This window comes from Heterodontus francisci, chromosome 17 (assembly GCF_036365525.1).
Source record: "Heterodontus francisci isolate sHetFra1 chromosome 17, sHetFra1.hap1, whole genome shotgun sequence".
In the NCBI taxonomy this organism is placed as follows: Eukaryota; Metazoa; Chordata; class Chondrichthyes; order Heterodontiformes; family Heterodontidae; genus Heterodontus; species Heterodontus francisci.
Window position 1 is genome coordinate 73653780 of NC_090387.1, and position 22129 is coordinate 73675908.

A 22129-nucleotide genomic window follows, 5' to 3' on the forward strand; every position below is an offset into this window, starting at 1 on the left:
GTCTGCATTTAGTTGATCAGCCATTTCTTTGCTCCCCATAATAAATTCCCTTGTTTCTGACTGTAAGGGACCTACATTTGTCTTCACCAATCTTTTTCTTTTCACATACCTACAGAAACTTTTATAGTCAGTTTTTATCTTCCCCGCAAGCTTCCTCTCATACTCTATTTTCCCCTTCTTAATCAATCCCTTGGTCCTCATTTGCTGAATTCTAAACTGCTCCCAATCCTCAGGTCTGTTATTTTTTTCTGGTGAATTTGTATGCCTCTTCCTTGGATCCAATGCTATCTCTAATTTCCCTTGTAAGCCATGGTTTGGCTACCTTCCCATTATACTTTTGCGCCAGACAGGAATAAACAATCGTTGCAGTTCATCCATGCACTCTTTGAATGTTTGCCATTGCCTATCCACTGTCATCCTTTAAGTAACGTTTCCCAATCCATCATAGTCAACACGCGCCTCATAACTTCTTAGTTTCCTTTATTAAGATTCAGGACCCTAGTCTCAGAATCAACTGCATCACTCTCCATCTTGATTAAGAATTCCATCATATTATGGTTCGCTCATCCCCAAGGGGTCTCGCACAACTAGATTGTCAATTATTCCCCTCTCATTACACAATACCCTGTCTAGGATGGCATGTTCTCTAGTTGGTTCCTCAACATATTGGTCCAGAAAACCATCCCGCATGCACTCCATGAATTTCTCCTCTACGGTATTGTGACTAATTTGATTTGCCCAATCTAGATGTAGATTAAAGTCACTCATAATTACAGATGTTCCTTTATCGCATGCGTCTCTAATTTCCTGTTTAATACCATTCCCGACATCACCACTACAGTTTGGGGGGTCTAACGCTTTTTTGCCCCTTAAGTGTTTCTCAGCTCTGGAGGTGGAGGGGCAACATGATAGAGGTTTACAAAGTTATGAGTGGCATGGACAGAGTGGATAGTCAGAAGCTTTTTCCCAGGGTGGAAGAGTCAGTTACTAGGGGACATAGGTTTAAGGTGCGAGGGGCAAAGTTTAGAGGGGATGTGCGAGGCAAGTTTTTTTTTACACAGAGGTTGGTGAGTGCCTGGAACTTGCTGTCAGGGGAGGTGGTGGAAGCAGATACGATAGTGACGTTTAAGAGACATCTTGACAAATACATGAATAGGAAAGGAATAGAGGGATATGGGCCCCGAAAGTGCAGAAGGTGTTAGTTTAGGCAGGCATCAAGATCGGCGCAGGCTTGGAGGGCCGAATGGCCGGTTCCTGTGCTGTACTGTTCTTAGTTTTACCCATACAGATTCCACATAGTCAAAGCTGACATCAGTCCTCACTATTGCGTTAATTTTCTCTTTAGCCAGCAATGCAACTCCACCGCCTTTTGCTTTTTTTCTGTCCTTCCTAAATATTGAATACCCCTGGATGTTCATTTCCCACCCCTGGTCACCCTGCAGCCATGTCTCCGTAATCCCGACTATATCATACCCGTTTATATCTATTTGCGCGATTAATTCATCCACTTTATTGTGAATGCTCCACATGTTAAGGCACAAAGCTTAAGGCTTGTCTTTTTAACATTACTTGTCCATCACTTTTCTTATTCCCCTTACTGTCTTTTGTTCTTGTCCTTGATCTCTCCACCCCCCCCCCCCCCCACCAACCTCTGACTCCTTGCAAAGGTTCCCATCCCCCTGCCATTTTAGTTTAAACCCTCCCCCACCACTCTAGTAAATACTCCCCCTAGGACATCCGTCCCAGTCCTGCCCAGGTGTAACCCGTCCAGTTTGTACTGGTCCGACCTCCCCCAGAACCGGTCCCAATGTCCCAGGAATCTAAAACCCTCCCCCTCACACCATCTCTTCAGCCACGTATTCATCTGATATATCTTGCTGTTTCTACTCTGACTAGCACTGGTAATAATCCTGAGATTACTACCTTTGAGGTCTACTTTTCAACTTACTTCCTAACTCCCTATATTCTGCTTTTAGGACCTCATTCTTTTTTTTTTAATATAACCTATGTCTTTTGTACCAAGTGGACCACGACCACTGGCTGTTCACCCTCCCCCTTCAGAATATCTTGTCACCGCTCTGAGACATCCTTAACCCGAGCACCAGCGAGGCAACATACCATCCTGGAGTCTCGCTTGCGGCCACAGAAACGCCTATCTATTCCCATTACAATTGAATCCCCTGCAACTATTACATTCCCACACTTTTTACTTCTTCCCTGTGCAGCAGAGCCACCGTAGTGCAACGAATTGGGCTGTTGCTGCTTTCCCAAGAGGCCAATCCCCCAACAGTATCCAAAGCAGCTTATCTGTTTTGCAGGGGAATAGCCACAGGAGACTCCTGCTCTGCCTGGTGGTCACCCATTCCCTTCCTGCCGTGGAGTCTGAGCCTGCGGCGTGACCACCTCTCTATACGTGCTATCCACGATACTCTCCGCCTCGCTGATGCTCCAGTGTCCCCAGCCGCCACTCCAGCTCTGAAACCCGGGCTTCCAGGAGCTGCAGGTGAAAACACTTACTGCACACATGCTGGTCCCGGGCACTGGAATTGTTCCCGTCTTCCCACATAGAGCATGAGAGGCAAATCACGGCTTTGAGCTCTCCTGCCATGACTTAACCCTTTAAATTAACCTTTTGGAAGATGCTTAATATCAAATACTCTAAAGCCCTTCTTCCCTAGTCCTCATACCTACAGAACTCCCTGAAAAACACTACTTACTATATATGAAAATAGCCTGTAGACTTTTCTTACCTTAGTTACTAAGCCAGCTATTTAGAGCTATTCCCTAATAGCAGTTACTCACCAACCAATCACCTTGCAGCTTTCCTGTGAAGTCACTGTTGATGTTTTTTTCAAACACTCCGGACTATGCCTATGTTTATCCTTCCAGGTCCGCTCCGCTCCACTCCTGCAGTTAAGTGCGGGCCTCGAGCTGGATTTATACTCTCCCTCTCAGATCTCGATTCCTCCCAGGTCTGCTCCGCTCTTCCAGGTTCTCTGTGGCCAGAATAGAGAGTCCCGAAGGCTGTGTTGCCTACCTGGTGCCAGGGTTCAGGATATCTCACCTGGGCTGCAGAGGAACTTGGAGTGGGGGGGAAAGCTCCAGTTGTCATGGTCCACGTTGGTACCAATGATATAAGCAGAACAAGGATACAGGTTCTGCTGAGGAAATATGAGCAACCAGGGGCTAAATTAAGTAAAACTAAAAAGGTAACAAACTCCAGATTACTAACTGAGCCACGAGCTAACTGGCACAGGGTCAATAAGATTAAAGAGGTAAATGCGTGGCTCAAAGGTTGGTGTGGGAGAAATGGGTTCAAATTCATGGGGCATTGGCACCAGTACTGGGGAAGGAGGGAACTGTTTCCATGGGACAGGCTCCACCTGAATCACGCTGGGACCAGAGTCTTGGAGAATCGCATAACTAGGGCTGGGGAGGAGGGGGGGGGGGGGGGGGGGGAGGAAAAAAAAAAAGAGGGTTCAGTTGCATGGGAAATTAGGAAATCAAAGTTAAAGAAGGTAGGAGTGTAGGTTAGTGATGAGGCTGAAAGGTACCAGAAAATAAAAAGGTAGGGACAAAACGCGTGAACGTCAAATTGCACCAAGGAATCGTTCAAGAGTAGGGAAATTTGATAATGGAACAAACTTAAAGGCTTTGTATCTGAATGCACGAAGCACTCGGAATAAAGTAATTGAGTTAACAGCGCAAATAGAGATGAATGGGTATGATTTAGTGGCGATTACGGAGACGTGGTTGCAGGGAAGCCTTGGGAATTGAATATCCAAGGGTACTCTATTTCGGAAGGATAGGCAGGAAGGAAAAGGAGGTGGTGTTGCTTTGTTAGTAAAGGAAGAAATCAGTGCTGTAGTGAGAAATGGGGATATAGACACTGGAGATCAAGACGTAGAATCAGTCTGGGTAGAAAGAAGAAATAGCAAGGGAAAGAAATCCCTGGTGGCAGTAATCTATAGATCCCCAAACAATAGTTCCACAGTGGGGTACAGTATAAACGAGGAAATATTGGGGGCGTGTAAGAAAGGTACGGCAATAATCATGGGTGATTTTAATATGCGTACAGACTGGATTAATCAAATTGGCAAGGGTAGTCTCGAGAGAGTTCATTGAATGTATTAGAGATTGTTTTTTGGAGCAATATGTTGTGGAACCAACCAGGGAGCAGGCTATTCTAGATTTGGTATTATGTAATGAGGTGGGATTAATTAATGATCCCATTGTTAAGGGTCCTCTAGAGAAGAGTGATCATAGCATGTTTGAATTTGAAATTCAGTTTGACGGCGAGAAACTGGTGCCCCACACTAGCGTTCTGGAGTTAAACAGAAGTAACTACATAGGCATGAGGACAGATTTGGTCCTAGTGGACTGGGCAGGAAGACTAAAAGGTAGGACAGTTGATGAGCAGTGGCAGATGTTTAAGGAGATATTCAATTCCTGCCAACTAAAATATATTCCAGAGAGGAAGAAAGATTGTAAGGGGGGGGAAACATTCATGGCTAAGAAAGGAAGTTAAGAATAACAAAGACAAAACTAAGGCAGACCATATCGCAAAGGCCAGTGGCAGGCTGGACAATTGAGAAACTTTTAAATAACAAAGGGTTACTAAAAAAGTAATAAAAAGAGCAAAGATAAATGAAATAAAACTAGCGCAAAATATAAAAACGGATAGCAAAAGCTTCTAATAAGTATATAAAAGGGAGGAGAGTAGCTGAAGTGAATGTTGGTCCCTTGGATGATGTGACAGGGGAGTTAATGAGGGGAACACAGAAATGGCAGAGACACTAAAATCAGTATTTTGCCTCAGTATTTTTACAGTGGAGGACACTAGTACCATCCCAAAAGTAACAGGTAATGCAGAGGTTATAGAAAGGGAGGAACGTAGAACAATCATTAGGGAAAAGGTACTGAGCAAAGTATTGGGATTGAAGGCAGACAAGTCCCCAGGGCCTGATGGCCTACATCCTAGGGTCTTAAAGGAAGTGGCAGCTGGGATAGTGAATCCATCGATTAGAATATTCCAAAATTCCTTGGATGCAGGAAAGTTTCCAGTGGATTGGAAAAAAGCTAATGTAACGCCATTATTCAAAAAGGGAGGGAGGCAGGAAGTAGGAAACTTTCAACCAGTTAGTTTAACATCTGCCGTTGGGAAATTGTTAGAAACCATTATTAAGGAAGTAATAACAGGACATTTAGAAAGTCAAAACACAATCCATCAAAGTCAGCATGGTTTGATGAAGGGTAAATCGTGTTTGACTAATTTGCTAGAGTTCTTCAAAGATGTAACAAGTGAAGTGGAAAATGGGGGTCCTGCAGCTGTAGTATATCTGGACTTCCAGAAGGCATTTGTAAGGTGCCGCACAAAAGGTTAATACACAAGGTAAGATCACATGGGGTTAGGGGCAATTTATTAACTTGGCTAGAAGATTGGCTAACCAACAGAAAACAGAGTCGGGATAAATGGTTTTCTGGTTGGCAAGATGCAACTAGTGGGGTGCCACAGGGTTCAGTCCTCGCGCCCCAACTATTTACAATCTATATTAATGACTTGGATGCAGGGATAGAAGGTACTATAGCCAAACTTTCAGATGACACTAAAATAGGTGGGATAGTAAGTTGCAATAAAGAAATAAGAAATCTACAAATGGATAGGGATAGGTTAAGTGAATGGGCCAAAATCTGGCAGGTGGAGTTTAATGTGGATAAGTGTGAGGTTATCCATTTTGGTCAGAAGATTAGAAAGACAAATTATCTAAATGGAGAGAAACTTCAGAGTGCTTCGGTCAGAGGGATCTGGGTGTCCTCGTGCATGAATCGCAGAAAACTAGTATGCAGGTGCAGCAGCTAATAAGGAAGGCAAATGGATTTTTGGCATTTAATGTTAAAGGAAGAGAGTATAAAAGTAGGGAAGTGTTTCTGCAACTGTATAAGGCATTAGTGAGACCGCACCTGGCGTATTGCGTACAGTTTTGGTCCCCTTACTTGAGGAGGGATGTAGTTGCATTGGAGGCAGTTCAGAGGAGGCTCACTAGATTGATTCCAGAGATGAGGGGTTTGTCTTAAGATTGAGCAGTTTAGGCCTTTACTCTCTAGTGTTTAGAAGTGTGAGGGGGGATCTAATTGAGGTATATAAGATGATTTAAGGGGATTGACAAAGTAGACGTAGAGAGGATGTTTCCTCTGGTGGGGAAATCTAGGTCATAGTCTTAGGATAAGGGGTAGCAGATTTAAAACAGAGATGGGGGGAAATTACTTCTCTCCAAGGGTCATGGGTCTGTTGAATTCACTACCCCAGAGTGCGGTGGATGCTGGGACATTGAGTAAAGTTGAGGAGATAGACAGATTTTTAATTAGTAATGGGTTGAAGGGTTATGGAGAACGGGCAGGAAAATGGAGTTGAGGCAGAGATGAGATCAGCCATGATCGTACTGAATGGCGGAACAGGCTTGAGGGGCTGAATTGCCTGCTCTTAGTTCTTAAGTCCTTAAAGCACAAACTTAGATTTTTTTAAACCTAAGTCCCATTTTCTAGTGAAGTGTGCAGGCATCAAGCAGCACAGCAAACATCAGAATTCAAGCTCTGACCCTACTTCTGCTCCACTCTATTCTCCCCATTCTTTGGTTTCGCAATATCCAACTGAGTCCAGGGCTGTGCTGAACTTTGCACCAAAAAAAAGCAGAGAGATCCAGAGAGCTATATTTGGCCCACGTTAGCTCTCAGATCCAATCACGGCCATGTCTGGATGTCCCTCCCCCTTCATTCACTGCTACTTAATGACTCACGAAGCTGAGGCTCCTGCTCCTGAAACGCTTTTGCAATGCTATATTCCAGCTTCCTGCTGCACCCACCATCACAGGGCAATGTACAGAATCACATTTGTTAAATTAATTAGGTATCTGTTTTAAAATTCTATTGCAACATACAGGTGTATTCTGTGTTTAACAGAGCTATTCAAAGCTCTTGGTTCAGACTACATGCCTGACAGCAGACCAGTGCCAGCAAGTTAGCACTTACCTCGGTGCACGGAAGATTCCAGACAGAGCAGCAAGTAGGAAAGTCGAGCCTCTCGGGCACGCGGCAAATTCTCTGCATTGCACCGATATTTCCGGAGGTCATTTTTGCATGCCTTAGCGAGGGAGTAACTCACTTTGTAATCTTGGACTATCAGTTTCTGTCGTGTTGTGAGTGCCTCGCGACACTGGAAAGAGAACAGGCATTGTCACCGTACTGTAGAAACCCTCAAAATGTAAACAGTTTGACCTTTAACAAGCAAGTCCAGCAGCAGCATGAAGGATGGCACCCCAGGCTCATGCAGCAGCAATACCTTGAGAAACTCCAGGATCCAAACTTCTATTTAGTTCATACAATACTCCTCTATCATCTGATTTCCCTGAACTCTTTAATTTTGAATATAAAACTCTCTCGCTATTACTGGATTTCACACTACTGGTGAAAATATAAGTATTAAACTAGTTTTAAAAAAGCGTAACTCTATCTTGCTATCAAAATCTTAATTTACAAATTTCCCCAATGGCCTTGCTTTACACTATTTCTCTAGTCCTACTTCCAAGCTCATGCACTCTGCTCTTCCAATCAACCTGTACGCCCCCATTCCACTGACTGACAGCCTTCAATATAACCCCGCCCATCCAACTCTTCCGAAACCCACTCTCACCTCGCTACATCTTTAATCACGTCCGTCACACCCTTAGCCACCTCCCCTCACTCCTGATCACTGTCTATTCCCCTCCCTCCTTTTCGTGAAGCCTTTTGGGATGTTTTGCTATGTAAAAGGTAATACAGAAGATCAAGCTGTTGATGCTGAAACTACAATTGCAACTTAGTAGTGCAGTGAATTCATCAGTTACTGTTAAGCAGGACAATTAACATCTCGGACTGGAAGTACTGAACCAATATACATTAGCAAACTGTCTCTCTCTGGTTAATAAAGCAAACAAGATGAGTTGCCAGCAACTGCTAGCATTGAAAAGCTTATGGGAGTTGCAGCATCTTTCTACCTTCATGGTATATCTGCTAAGCCTAAAAAAGTGTGACAAATCATGTTGCGAGGCTGTACCATTCCATTAAGATTAATAACTTCTTGCATTTTAAAGGCAGATTTAAAGATTTCATAATCATAATTCCCATTAAGGCAGCAACAAGACAATCTCCATTCAGTACCCAACTACAGGATTGAAATTACCGAGTCCAAGGGAAACCTTACCACATAACTGCGTGGACCATTTCTGAAGCCTTGACCTTTTGCCTGTTCGTGTGTGCGCGCATTTTGTGGCATAACTGGATTTAGGAAGAGTGAACTACAAGGATAGATATCTCTAATTTAAAAGGAACAGACTTGGAGGATCTGTACAGGGCTTCCAAACTCAAGTTCTAGATTTCTCGTGGCCGAATGCAAGTTATAGCTATCAGTTTGAACCTGAAGACAAGGACCAGAGTATTAGATGGCATTATCTAGAGCAGAGCTCCATGGGGATGAGTGGTGTTTAGCATTCTTGCCACCTGTGTCTGTGAAATTTTAAACTAAAACCAGGGGAACATGGATGCATTTCATGCTCCTGACAAACATGGAGGTCTGGGTCAATGTCTAGCAACTCGTGATGGTGCTCAAGTCAAACACTTGCGAAAGGGCCAACAGCCCAGCAGAGGACAGAATACACAAGACTGCAACTGTATTTGCTGGTGAGGTCTTCTCCTCTTGCTCTAATGTAGATTAGATGTAGTTAGCAGGAAAAGGAACAGAATGCCTGTAACTGAAGAATTTGTAATCCTTAGCCCAGAGGTGTTTGGGCAATATCACATTCAGTCTTTCTTGACAGAGGTATTAGAGCACAGAAGTGGAATGTGCCACTTCTACCTCCTTCTGGAGATGCTACAGTGCACATGATGTTATTTATCCAAGGGCTAAGAAACAGCAGCAGGTAATTAAAGGACACAGTAACAGCAAGCAATTAAGAACCAGAGGAAAAAGGACCAAAACACAAATGGTCAGTTCTCCAGTAAAAATTGCTCCCATCATCAAAACAAAAAAGTGCATAGCAACAATACGAAGCTGGCTGGAAGCATACAAACAGGTTTTCAATAAAAATGCTGCCAGTCTGGGCTTGCGGCAATTGGTGAGAGAACTAAGCGAAGAGGAAAAACCTACTTGACATTGTCCTTGCTAATCAATCAATCACAGATGCAACTGTCCTTGACAGCATGGTTAGGAGTGACCACCACACAGTCCTTGTGGGAACGAAGTCCCACCTTTGCACTGAGGGCACCCTCCACTGTGTTGTGTGGCACAACCACCATGCTAAATAGAATAAATTTAGACCAGATCCAATAGCTCAAAACTGCACATCCGTGAAGCACTGCAAGCCATCAGCAACAGTATTGTATTCAATCACAATAAGTAACCTCATGGCTTGGCATATCCCTCACTCTACCATTACCATCAAGCCAGAGGACCAACTTTGGTTCAATGAGTATCGAACAGCACGCCAGGAGCACCATCACGCGTACACAAATAGGAAATGCCAACCTGGCTAAGCTGCAACACAGGACTTCATGCACACTAAACAGAAGCAGCATGCTCTCGACAGCTGTGCAATACCACAAATAATGGATCAATTCAAAGTTCTGTAGTCCTGAATGGAGGACAATTAACCAACTAACCGGAGAAGGTAACTCCATGAACATTTCCATCCTCAATATTGGTACAGCTGAGCACATGAGTGCAAAATACACTGCTGAAACATTTGCAACCATTTTCAGCCAGAAGTGCTGATGGATGATCTATCTTGGCCTCCTTCTGAGGTGCCCATCATCACAGAAGCCAGTCTTCAACTAATTTGGCTCTCTCCATTATATAAAGAAATGGCTGAGCACATTGGATACAGTATGGACTCCAACATTCCCCCCATTTGTAGTGAAGACCTGTCCTCCAGAAACAGCCATGCCTCTCGTCAAACTATTCCACACTGTCATCAACCCAAAGTGTGGAAAATTGCCCAGGTATGCCCTGTCCACAGAAAGCAGGACAAATCCAATGCAACCAACTGCCACCCCAGTTAATCCCAATTATCAGCAAAGTCATGGAAGATGTTGTCGACATCACTATCAAGACCATCATGCAGCAAGGCCTGGACAACACCCAAGCTTGGGCTGTTAAGTAGCAAGTAAAGTTTCTGCCTCTTAAGTGCCAGGCAATAACCATCTCCAACAAGAGAGCCTCCCCTTGACATTAAATGGCATTATCGCTGAATCCCCCCACTGGAGCAGGGGTCACCACTGACCAGACACAAATAACGTGGCTACAAGAGGTCAAAGGGCGGGCATGCTGCAGCAAGCGACTCACCTCCAGACTTCCTAAAGCATTTCCACCATCTGCAAGGCACAAGTCAGGAGCATGATGGATTACTCTCCACTTGCCTGGATGAGCCCAACTCCCAGAGCACTCCAGAAGCTCGACACTAACCAGGACAAAGCAGCCCACTTGAGTGACACCCCATCCACTACCTAAACATTCACTCCCTCCACCAAGATGCACTGCAGCAACTCACCAAGACTCCTTGAGCAGCACCTTCCATACCTGCAATCTCTACCAGCTAGAAAGAAAAGGGCAGGAGGCACATGGGAACACCACTGCCTGCAAGTTGCTCTCAAAGTCACAGACCACCTTGACTTGGAAATATATCGCCGTTCCTTCAATGTTGCTAGATCAAAATCCTGGAACTGCCTTCCTAACAGCACAGTGACTGTATCTATACCACACAGACTGCAACAGTTCAAGAAGCCAGCTTACCACCACCTTCTCAAGGGCACTTAGGGATGGGCAATAAATGTTAGCCTTACTAGCAACACCCAGATCTCGAACAAGTTTTTAAAAAAACACTCCCAAATTTTTTAAGAACTGACATGTGCTGTTGGGGGTGTGGGGTTGAACTAATTTGGTGATGCAGTCAAATATAGAAGAGAAGCTGAGCCAGTCTGGAAGGCAGAGCAAATATAGACCTATACATAAAAGCAAAATACTGCGGATGCTGGAAATCTGAAACAAAAACAAGAAATGCTGGAATCACTCAGCAGGTCTGGCAGCATCTGTGGAAAGAGAAGCAGAGTTAACGTTTCGGGTCAGTGACCCTTCTTCGGAACTGCCAGTTCCGAAGAAGGGTCACTGACCCGAAACTTTAACTCTGCTTCTCTTTCCACAGATGCTGCCAGACCTGCTGAGTGATTCCAGCATTTCTTGCAAATATAGACCTGTTGAGGCACAAGTGAAAAATGCAAGGCTGGATTGCATCTATTTTAATGAAAGGAGTCTTAAAGAACAAAGAAAATTACAGCACAGGAACAGGCCCTTCGGCCCTCCAAGCCTGTGCCGATCCAGATCCTCTATCTAAACAGGACGCCTATTTTCTAAGGGTCTGTATCTCTTCACTTCCTGCCCATTCATGTATCTGTCTAGATACATCTTAAAAGACACTATCGTGCCCGCGTCTACCACCTCCGCTGGCAACGCGTTCCAGGCACCCACCACCCTCTGCGTAAAGAACTTTCCACGCATATCCCCCCTAAACTTTTCCCCCTTCACTTTGAACTCGTGACCCCTAGTAATTGAATCCCCCACTCTGGGAAAAAGCTTCTTGCTATCCAACCTGTCTATACCTCTCATGATTTTGTACACCTCAATCAGGTCCCCCCTCAACCTCCGTCTTTCTAATGAAAATAATCCTAATCTACTCAACCTCTCTTCATAGCTAGCGCCCTCCATACCAGGCAACATCCTGGTGAACCTCCTCTGCACCCTCTCCAAAGCATCCACATCCTTTTGGTAATGTGGCGACCAGAACTACACGCAGTATTCCAAATGTGGCCGAACCAAAGTCCTATACAACTGTAACATGACCTGCCAACTCTTGTACTCAATACCCCGTCCGATGAAGGAAAGCATGCCGTATGCCTTCTTGACCACTCTATTGACCTGCGTTGCCACCTTCAGGGAACAATGGACCTGAACACCCAAATCTCTCTGTACATCAATTTTCCCCAGGACTTTTCCATTTACTGTGTAGTTCACTCTTGAATTGGATCTTCCAAAATGCATCACCTCCCATTTGCCCTGATTGAACTCCATCTGCCATTTCTCTGCCCAACTCTCCAGTCTATCTATATTCTGCTGTATTCTCTGACAGTCCCCTTCACTATCTGCTACTCCACCAATCTTAGTGTCGTCTGCAAACTTGCTAATCAGACCACCTATACTTTCCTCCAAATCATTTATGTATATCACAAACAACAGTGGTCCCACCACGGATCCCTGTGGAACACCACTGGTCACACGTCTCCATTTTGAGAAACTCCCTTCCACTGCTACTCTGTCTCCTGTTGCCCAGCCAGTTCTTTATCCATCTAGCTAGTACACCTTGGACCCCATGCACCTTCACTTTCTCCATCAGCCTACCATGGGGAACCTTGTCAAACGCCTTACTGAAGTCCACGTATATGACATCTACAGCCCTTCCCTCATCAATCAACTTTGTCACTTCCTCAAAGAATTCTATTAAGTTGGTAAGACATGACCTTCCCTGCACAAAACCATGTTGCGTATCACTGATAAGCCCATTTTCTTCCAAATGGGAATAGATCCTATCCCTCAGTAACTTCAGCAGCTTCCCTACCACTGACGTCAGGCTCACCAGTCTATAATTACCTGGATTATCCCTGCTACCCTTCTTAAACAAGGGGACAACATTAGCAATTCTCCAGTCCTCTGGGACCTCACCAGTGTTTAAGGATGCTGCAAAGATATCTGTTAAGGCCCCAGCTATTTCCTCTCTCGCTTCCCACAGTAACCTGGGATAGATCCCATCCGGACCTGGGGACTTGTCCACCTTAATGCCTTTTAGAATACCCAACATTTCCTCCCTCCTTATGCCGACTTGACCTAGAGTAATCAAACATCTGTTCCTAACCTCAACATCCTTCATGCCCCTCTCCTCGGTGAATACCGATGCAAAGTACTAGTTTAGAATCTCACCCATTTTCTCTGACTCCAAGCATAACTTTCCTCCTTTGTCCTTCAGTGGGCCAATCCTTTCTCTTGTTACCCTCTTGCTCCTTATATATGAATAAAAAGCTTTGGGATTTTCCGTAACCCTGTTTGCTAAAGATATTTCATGACCCCTTTTAGCCCTCTTAATTCCTCATTTCAGATTGGTCCTACATTCCCTATATTCTTTCAAAGCTTCGTCTTTCTTCAGCCACCTAGGCCTTATGTATGCTTCCTTTTTCCTCTTAGCTAGTCTCTCAATTTCACCTGTCATCCATGGTTCCCTAATCTTGCCATTTCTATCCCTCATTTTCACAGGAACATGTCTCTCCTGCACGCTAACCAACCTCTCTTTAAAAGCCTCCCACATATCACATGTGGATTTACCTTCAAACAGCTGCTCCCAATCTACATTCCCCAGCTCCTGCCGAATTTTGGTATATTTGGCCTTCCCCCAATTTAGCACTCTTCCTTTAGGACCACTCTCGTCTTTTCCCATGAGTATTTTAAAGCTTACGGAATTGTGATCACTATTCCCAAAGTAGTCCCCAACTGAAACTTCAACCACCTGGCCGGGCTCATCCCCCAACACCAGGTCCAGTATGGCCCCTTCCCGAGTTGGACTATTTACATACTGCTCTAGAAAACCCTCCTGGATGCTCCTTACAAATTCTGCTTTATCTAGACCTCTTACACGAAGTGAATCCGAGTCAATGTTGGGATACTAGTAAGAATTGAGGGCATTGATTAGCAATAATATCATAATCCCATGTGCTGTCGCAGTGACATGGTTCAGGGAGGGGCAGGATTGGCAGTTCAATGTTCCATGGTATAGAATCTACAGATGAGACAGGGGAGGGGTAAAAGAGGTGGCATTGCACTGTTGATCAAGGAGTTAATTACTGTAGTAAGGAGGGATGATATCTTAGAAGGTTCCTCAAATGAGGCCATATGGGTAGAACTAAACAAAAAGGGGGAAATCACTACAGACCTCCAAACAGTCGGAGAGATAGAGGAGCAGATATGTAGGCAAATCTGAGGTGTAAAAATAGGATAATAGTAGGGGATTTCAACTTCCCCAGTAACTGGGATAGTCTTAGTGCAAAAGGCTTAAAGGGGGCAGGATTCTTAAAATGCATACAGGGGAGCTTTTTGAGCCAGCACATAGAAAGTCCTACAAGAGAAGGGGCAGTACTGGACCTAATCCTAGGGAATGAAGCCGGACAAGTGGCAGAAGTGTCAGTGGGGGAGCTTTTCGGGAATAGTGATCATAACTGCAAGATTTAAGGTAGTTATGGAAAAGGACAAAGACGGACCAGAAATAAAGGTACTGAATTGGGGGAAGGCCGATTTCAAAATGATTAAACAGGAAATGGCCCAAGTGGACTGGGAGCAGCTACTTGTAGGAAAGTCTACATCAGACCAGTGGGAGTCATTCAAACAGGAAATAGAGAGAGGTCAGAGCCGACATGTACCTGTTAAGGTAAAGGGTACAACCAACAAGTCCAGGGAACCCTGGATGTCCAGGGATAGAGAGGATTGGATCAGGAAAAAAAGGCCTATGGCAGATTCAGAGCATTGAAAACAGCGGAGGTACTAGGAGTATAGAAAGTGCAGGGGGTACTTAAAAAAAAAAAATTGAGAGGACATGAAAAAACACTGGCAGGCAAGATGAAGGAAAATCCTAAGGCGTTTTATAAGTATATTAAGGATAAGGGGATAACCAGGGAAAGAGTAGGGCCCATTAGGGACCAAAGTGGCAATCTGTGTGTGGAGCCAGAGGACATAGGAGAGGTTTTAAATGACTACTTTTCATCTGTGTTCACTATGGAGAAGAACGATGTAGAGATCAGGCAGGGGGATTGTGATATACTTGAACATATTAGCATTGAAAGGGAGGAAGTGTTAGCTGTTTTAGCAGGCTTAAAAGTGGATAAATCCTCAGGCCCAGATGAGATGTAATCCAGGCTGCTTTGTGAGGCAAGGGAAGACGGAGCAGGGACACAAATTTTCAAATCCTCTCTGGACACAGGAGAGGTGCCAGAGGATTGGAGGTCAGTGAATGTGGTACCATTATTCAAGAAGGGTAGCAAGGATAAACCAGGCCGGTGAGTCTAACATCAGTGGAAAGGGAAACTATTGGAAAAAATTCTGAGGGACAGAATTAATCTCCACTTGGAGAGGCAGGGATTAATCAAGGATAGTCAGCATGGCTTTGTCAGGGGGAGATCGTGTCTAACTAACTTGATTGAATTTTTCGAGGTGGTAACTAGATGTGTAGATGAGGGTAAAGCAGTTGATGTAGTCTGCATGGACTTCAGTAAGGCTTTTGATAAGGACTCGCATGGGAGATTGGTTAAGATAAGAGCCCATGGGATCCAGGGCAATTTGGCAAATTGGATCCAAAATTGGCTTAGTGGCAGGAGGCAGAGGGTGCTGGTTGAGGGTTGTTTTTGCAAGTGGAAGCCTGTGACCAGTGGTGTACCGCAGGGATCAGTGCTGAGACCCTTGCTGTTTATAGTGCACATTAATGATTTAGTCGCGAATATAGGAGGTATGATCAGTAAGTTCGCAGATGACAAAAATTGGTGGTGTTGTAAATAGTGAGGAGGAAATCCTTAGATTACAGGACGATATAGATGGGCTGGTAAGATGGGCCGAGCAGTGGCAAATGGAATTTAATCCCGAGAAGTGTGAGGTGATGCATTTTGGGAGGACTAACAAGGCAAGGGAATATACAATGGATGGTAGGACCCTAGGAAGTACAGAGGGTCGGAGGGACCTTGGTGTACTTGTTCATAGATCACTGAAGGCAGTAGCACAGGTAGATAAGGTGGTTAGGAAGGCATATGGGATACTTGCCTTTATTAGCCAAAGCATAGAATATAAGAGCAGGGAGGTTATAATGGAACTGTATAAAACGCTAGTTAGGCCACAGCTGGAGTACTGTGTACAGTTCTGGGCACCACACTATAGGAATGTTGTGATTGCCCTGCATGTAGAGGGTGCAGAGGAGATTCAGCAGGATGTTGCCTGGGCTGGAGCATTTCATCTATGGAGAGAGACTGAAAAGGCTAGGGTTGTTTTCCTTCGAGCACAGAAGGCTGAGGGGGGACATAATTGAGGTATACAAAATTATGAGGGGCATTGATAGGTTAGATCGGAAGAAACTTTTTCCCTTAGCAGAGGGGTCAATAACCAGAGGGCAAAGATTTAAGGTAAGAGGCAGGATGTTTAGAGGGGATTTGAGGAAGATTTTCTTCGCTGAGAGTGGTTAGAATCTGGAACACACTACCTGAAGAGGTGATAGAGGCAGGAACCCTCAACATTTAATTATTTAGATGAGCACTTGGAACGCCACAGCATACAAGTCTGCGGGCCAAGTGCTGGAAAATGGGATTAGAATAGTTAGGTACTTGATGGCCAGCATGGACACAATGGGCCTGTTTCTGTGCTATATAACTCTAAGATTCAAACATCTGCAAATCTATTGCCGTTCAACATTCAGTAATTCCCTTCATGTTGAAGACTTGTGTCTCAAAAACCAACAGGTACTCTTGTGCACACACTTTACAGTAAAGCAGCAAATTCACTATAAATAACACCTCTTAACAGAACGGCCTCTTGTGATATTAATTTCTTGCACTCAGGAGGGAGCAAACTCTAGTGAATGAGTAGAGTTTGAATGCAGACAAATGACAGCCAGGACATTTCTACCAGTAGTTGATATACAAATGTTTGTGTGTTTGGGGTCTCTGAATTCATGCTGTAACCAGAGAATAATGAAGTGGGAAAGAGAATGCTGGGTTACTGCCTATTCTCCTGCTGATAGCAGTCTTTATTTCACTGCTCATCCTTCAAGACATCACAATGAATTGACAGAACAACTACAACAGTAACTAGATATCACTTTGGATTAAATCTGAATTGTATTGAGCATCAGAACAGGAAACTGGATGGGATTACTCAGCTTTTAATCAAGTCTCATCATGCATACCTGCTTTAACATAATTTAAAATATGTCTGAAAAATTGCAGGCTGCATTGTGCCTACCATTTTGTAAATCAAGTCTTGGAGCTGCTCCTTAACCATGCATTCAATTAAATTCTACAATTCTGGAGAGTTTGTACTTGTTCACTGTGGAGGAACAGTGCTAATGACTTCCAGCATCTAAAACGTGGCACATGTAAAGCTGCAAGCAGCAGCTATGCCATTTAGCAGACAGACTGCAAACAAAACCCATCTGCTTTTCATTTCCTTAATAACTTGGCCGCATTTAGAACGGCATGAATTAAAATTTTTTGCAACTCAGTTCTCTCTCCCTCTCTTTGGCCGCCTTGTCTAGAGAGACAATGGGTAAGCGCCTGGAGGTGGTTAGTGGTTTGTGAAGCAGCGCCTGGAGTGGCTATAAAGGCCAGTTCTAGAGTGACAGACTCTTCCACAGGTGCTGCAGATAAAATTGGTTGTCGGGGCTGTTACACAGTGGGCTCTCCCCCAGCGCTTGTCTTTTTTCCTGCCAACAGCCAAGTCTCTTCGACTCGCCACACTTTAGCCCCACCTTTATGGCTGTCCGCCACCTCTGGTGATCACTGGCAACTGAATTGCGATCAATGTCACAGGACTTCATGTCACGTTTGTAGATGTCTTTAAAGCAGATACATGGACGGCCAGTGGGTCTGATACCAGTGATGAGCTCGCTGTACAATGTCTGCTTGGGGATCCTGCCATCTTCCATGCGGCTCACATGGCCAAGCCATCTCAAGCCCCGCTGGCTCAGTAGGGTGTATATGCTGGGGATGTTGGCCACCTCGAGGACTTCTGTGTTGGAGATACGGTCCTGCCACCTGATGCCAATGATTCTCCGGAGACAGCGAAGATGGAATAAAGTGAGACGTCGCTCTTGGCTGACATACGTTGTCCAGGCCTCGCTGCCGTACAGCAAGGTACTGAGGACACAGGCTTGATACACTTGGACTTTTGTGTTCTGTGTCAGTGCACCATTTTCCCACACTCCCTTGGCCAGTCTGGACATAGCAGAGGAAGCCTTTCCCATGCGCTTGTTTAATTCTGCATCGAGAGACAGGTTACTGGTGACATTTGAGCCTAGGTAGGTGAACTCTTGAACCACTTCCAGAGCGTGGTCGCCGATACCAATGGATGGAGCATTTCTGACGTCCTGTCCCATGAGATTTCTTTTCTTGAGGCTGATGATTAGGCCAAATTCGTTGCAGGCAGCCACAATCCTGTCGATGAGTCCCTGCAGACAGACACTCTTCTGTGTGGGATGTTAATGCAGCATAGTCAGCAAAGAGGAGTTCCCTGATGAGGACCTTCTGTATCTTGGTCTTCGCTCTTAGACGGGCAAGGTTGAACAACCTGCCATCTGATCTTGTGGAAGAAAATTCCTTCTTCTGAAGATCTGAACGTGTGTGACAGTAACAGGGAGAAGATGATCCCAAACAGTGTAGGTGCGAGAACACAGCCATGTTTCACGCCACTCAGGATAGGAAAGGAGTCTGATGAGGCGCCACTATGCTGAATTGTGCCTTTCATATAGTCATGGAATGAGGTGATGATATTCAGTAGCTTTGGTGGACATCCGATCTTTGCTCATAGGTTGAAGAGACCACGTCTGCTGACAAGGTCAAAGGCTTTGGTGAGATCTATGAAAGCAACGTATAGGGGCATCTGCTGTTCGCGACATTTCTCCTGTAGCTGGTGAAGGGAGAGCAGCATGTCAATGGTGGATATCTCTGCTCGAAAGCCACGCTGTGCCTCAGGGTAGACATGCTCAGCCAGCTTCTGGAGCCTGTTTAAACGACTCAGTGGTCACTACATTACCAACCAGTAACCTTGATTTTAAGAGTGTAGGTTTTATTTCTACAAAAAACTCAAAGCTAGTAGATACTCTCCCCATCTTTAACCCAACAGCAAAGAGAAGCACATCTGTATATATTACATACTCCAATGTAGGAGTATTATAAATTCAACTCACTTGTATGAATTATGTAAACAAAGAGCAAAAAAAAATAAATTCAGCTATCCATAGTGGCTACTGTTAATTTCAAAAGCAAATGAGCTCACATTCCAGACTAGTCCAGAACGGTGATGTAGTGGAACTGTCACTGGACTAGTACTTCAGAGGGTAATGTCCTGGGTACATGGGTTCAAATTCCACGACGGCAGCTGGTGGAATTTAAATTTAATTAATTAATAAAAATCTGGAATTTAAAAAACTAGTCTCAGTAATGGTGCCATGAAACAAACATTATTTGTCATTAAAAGCCCATCTGGTCCACTAATGTCCTCTAGCGAAGGAAATCTGCTGTCCTTACCTGTCGGGCTACATGTGACTCCAGACCCTCAGCCGTGACTTTCTATGATTCTATGTGGTTGACTCTTAACTGTCTTCTGAAATGGCCTAGCAAGCCACTCAGGTGTCACGGGCAGTTAGGGATGGGCAGCAAATGTTGGCCTTGCCAGTGACACCCACATTCCACAAAAGAACTTTAAAAAAGGATCAAGTGCTTTAAGGATGCAAAATCAGATTGGGTGCTCCCACAAATACCACCAAAAATTTGGACATAATGGAAAATTGATGCGCAAAATTCTCAATTACCAGTATCTGCAACAATGGAAGAGACCATAAAGGTGGAATTGTGCTTTGAAGCTACAGAACTGGGAGCAGTTTAATAGAAGGTCAGACATATCTTTAGATCTTTGAGTTATATAGAATGGTTGGCCATTCCAGACCCAATTTCTGAACCTCTATTATGGACAATGATTCTCTTACAAGAGTTGTGGGCAATACCTCCGTGCCTTGAAGAGGAGCTATGGCAGGGTTCAGGAATTGAGTCCCAGACCCTTCACGCATCTTTATTCAAGGCAACACACAGGTGGCACAAGATCCAAAAGCATTTTTTGAGATCTAGCGAAAACTAAGATGGAATGTGCTGCCTGCTAAACTCTGCAAGTAAAACTTACTAAATTTTGTAAGGAGCACCTTCCGTGCTCAATTTTGTCCAAGTAACACTGAAAATAATTCTAGGGAGTAGCACATTCTAATCCAGAGGTTTAGACATTCAAGTAGACTGATTTATAAATACATGGGAATGTACAACACAAGGTCACCTTGCAGTCGGTGTACATCTAACCTGCAGGTGAGTGAAGAGTTATCTTTTTTTTTAATGAGTAACACAGGCAATGTAAATACATAAACAGTAACCTTCAAAGTGCAACTGGGAAACAAAGTACAAAATTCCACTGTAACAGCAAAGGACTCCATTGTGGCAGGATTGTAAAGATCAGCTCGGCACACATGCAGTCACTGAATGCTACAATACAAATCAAAATATTACAAGCACAATGAGTGTATAATTTGGACTGTGAGTATGGAAAGAATGGTTGCACCCTCTGCCAAGAATAAAACACGTCAGTAGGAGCTGGCTAATGAAACACCTGAATCAGCAACTGGAAATTTGCAAAGAAGGAAAGATGATTGGCAAATTTACCATTTCAAATGGAAAAAGATCTCACAGGATAGAAGTGGATGAGAGGGCAATAAGGACTCTCAAACCAATTGGCTGCTTACCTTATCACTCATGGCTTCTTCAAACTTGTGGTTAAAAAGGCACTTGTACACACGACCCTCACCACCCTGAATCTAGAGTCAACAGAAATGCAAAAGATTAAAAGGTTGTCTGTAAGCAGTGTTAGAAAATTGCAAACAGGCTCATCGTAAACCTGAATATCACCGACAGGATGAAACAAAGAAGAAACAGAAATTGATGAACATGCAGGCTTCTGTGCTATATAAATGCAAGTTGTGGTTGCATTGCTCTAGTTGTTCAAGAATCGAAGAATACCATTATAGATTCTGCTTCATCTTTCACATACGATTGGGTTGCCAGAAATCCTAAGACTCACCCCAACATTCCCCCCCACCCAAGATTGATATTCCAAGGTTTGTCCCAACTATGAGATGGAGAGGACTTAAATCTCTGATGTCAGCCGCTCCGGTTGAACAATCAACACATCGCACAAATGTTATGGCAGGAGCCCACACACATTATCCCTATTCACAGCGGTCCCATACAGGTCATCAAGGAAGGCGGAGTCGAAATTGCTCCGCACCACAAGAATCATCAAGTCACTGCTCTTCTCCTTCTCACTCTCACTCTCCCTCTCCCTCTCCTACTCAACATCTAGCCGTCCCAGAGTAGAGTGCCATACTCATTTCCCCTCAAGACAAGGATACCAAGGAATAGCATGACAGATGCCGTGACTTATACCTGCTTTGGAAAACTGCTTTCTAAATTTGCCAAAGAATAGCTGAACTAATCAGTGTACAATACACCATTAATAAAACAACCCAGTATTAGATTAGTTTAGTTTAGTTTAGAGATACAGCACCGAAACAGGCCCTTCGGCCCACCGAGTCTGTGCCGACCATCAACCACCCATTTATACCAATCCTACACGAATCCCATATTCCTACCAAACATCCCCACCTGTCCCTATATTTCCCTACCTCCTACCTATACTAGTGGCAATTTATAATGGCCAATTTACCTATCAACCTGCAAGTCTTTTGGCTTGTGGGAGGAAACCGGAGCACCCGGAGAAAACCCACGCAGACACAGGGAGAACTTGCAAACTCCACACAGGCAGTACCCAGAATTGAACCCGGGTCGCTGGAGCTGTGAGGCTGCGGTGCTAACCACTGTGCCGCCCATATTAAAACTGTTACATTAAAAATCAATTCCATCAATTGCAGCTTGTACTCAAATCTTTTGTAGGGCTGTCACTCGAAACAGAAGAGAATTGCCACTTACCTGTCAGCTACACAACAGTCCCACATTGGTGGGAATAGTGCCCTCTGTGCTGTAGGTAGTGAAAGCACTTCTTCCAATGAGCTCGATATTTCCCTTTTCTTTCCACCACCCACTGCCCTCCACACAAATGGAGACTTGCTTCAACATCTTTATTTCATAAAAGATAATTTATTTGAAATTCACTCCCCATCACCACCCCCAACAAAAATGAGATTACTGAACACTGAAG

General features: G+C 44.3%; 1 protein-coding gene across 2 annotated transcripts in view; it reads right to left on the minus strand.

Moving 5' to 3' along the window:
• Window positions 1-22129, minus strand: part of LOC137379052 (Golgi apparatus protein 1-like) — a 149236-nt gene that overhangs the window by 58111 nt on the left and 68996 nt on the right. For both annotated transcript variants that reach the window (XM_068049664.1, XM_068049663.1), the window contains exons 6-7: window positions 20658-20729; window positions 7027-7210 (exon numbers count right to left, since the gene is read on the minus strand). In XM_068049664.1, coding sequence (XP_067905765.1) covers window positions 7027-7210; window positions 20658-20729 — 256 coding nt within the window. The remainder of the gene's footprint in view (window positions 1-7026; window positions 7211-20657; window positions 20730-22129) is intronic.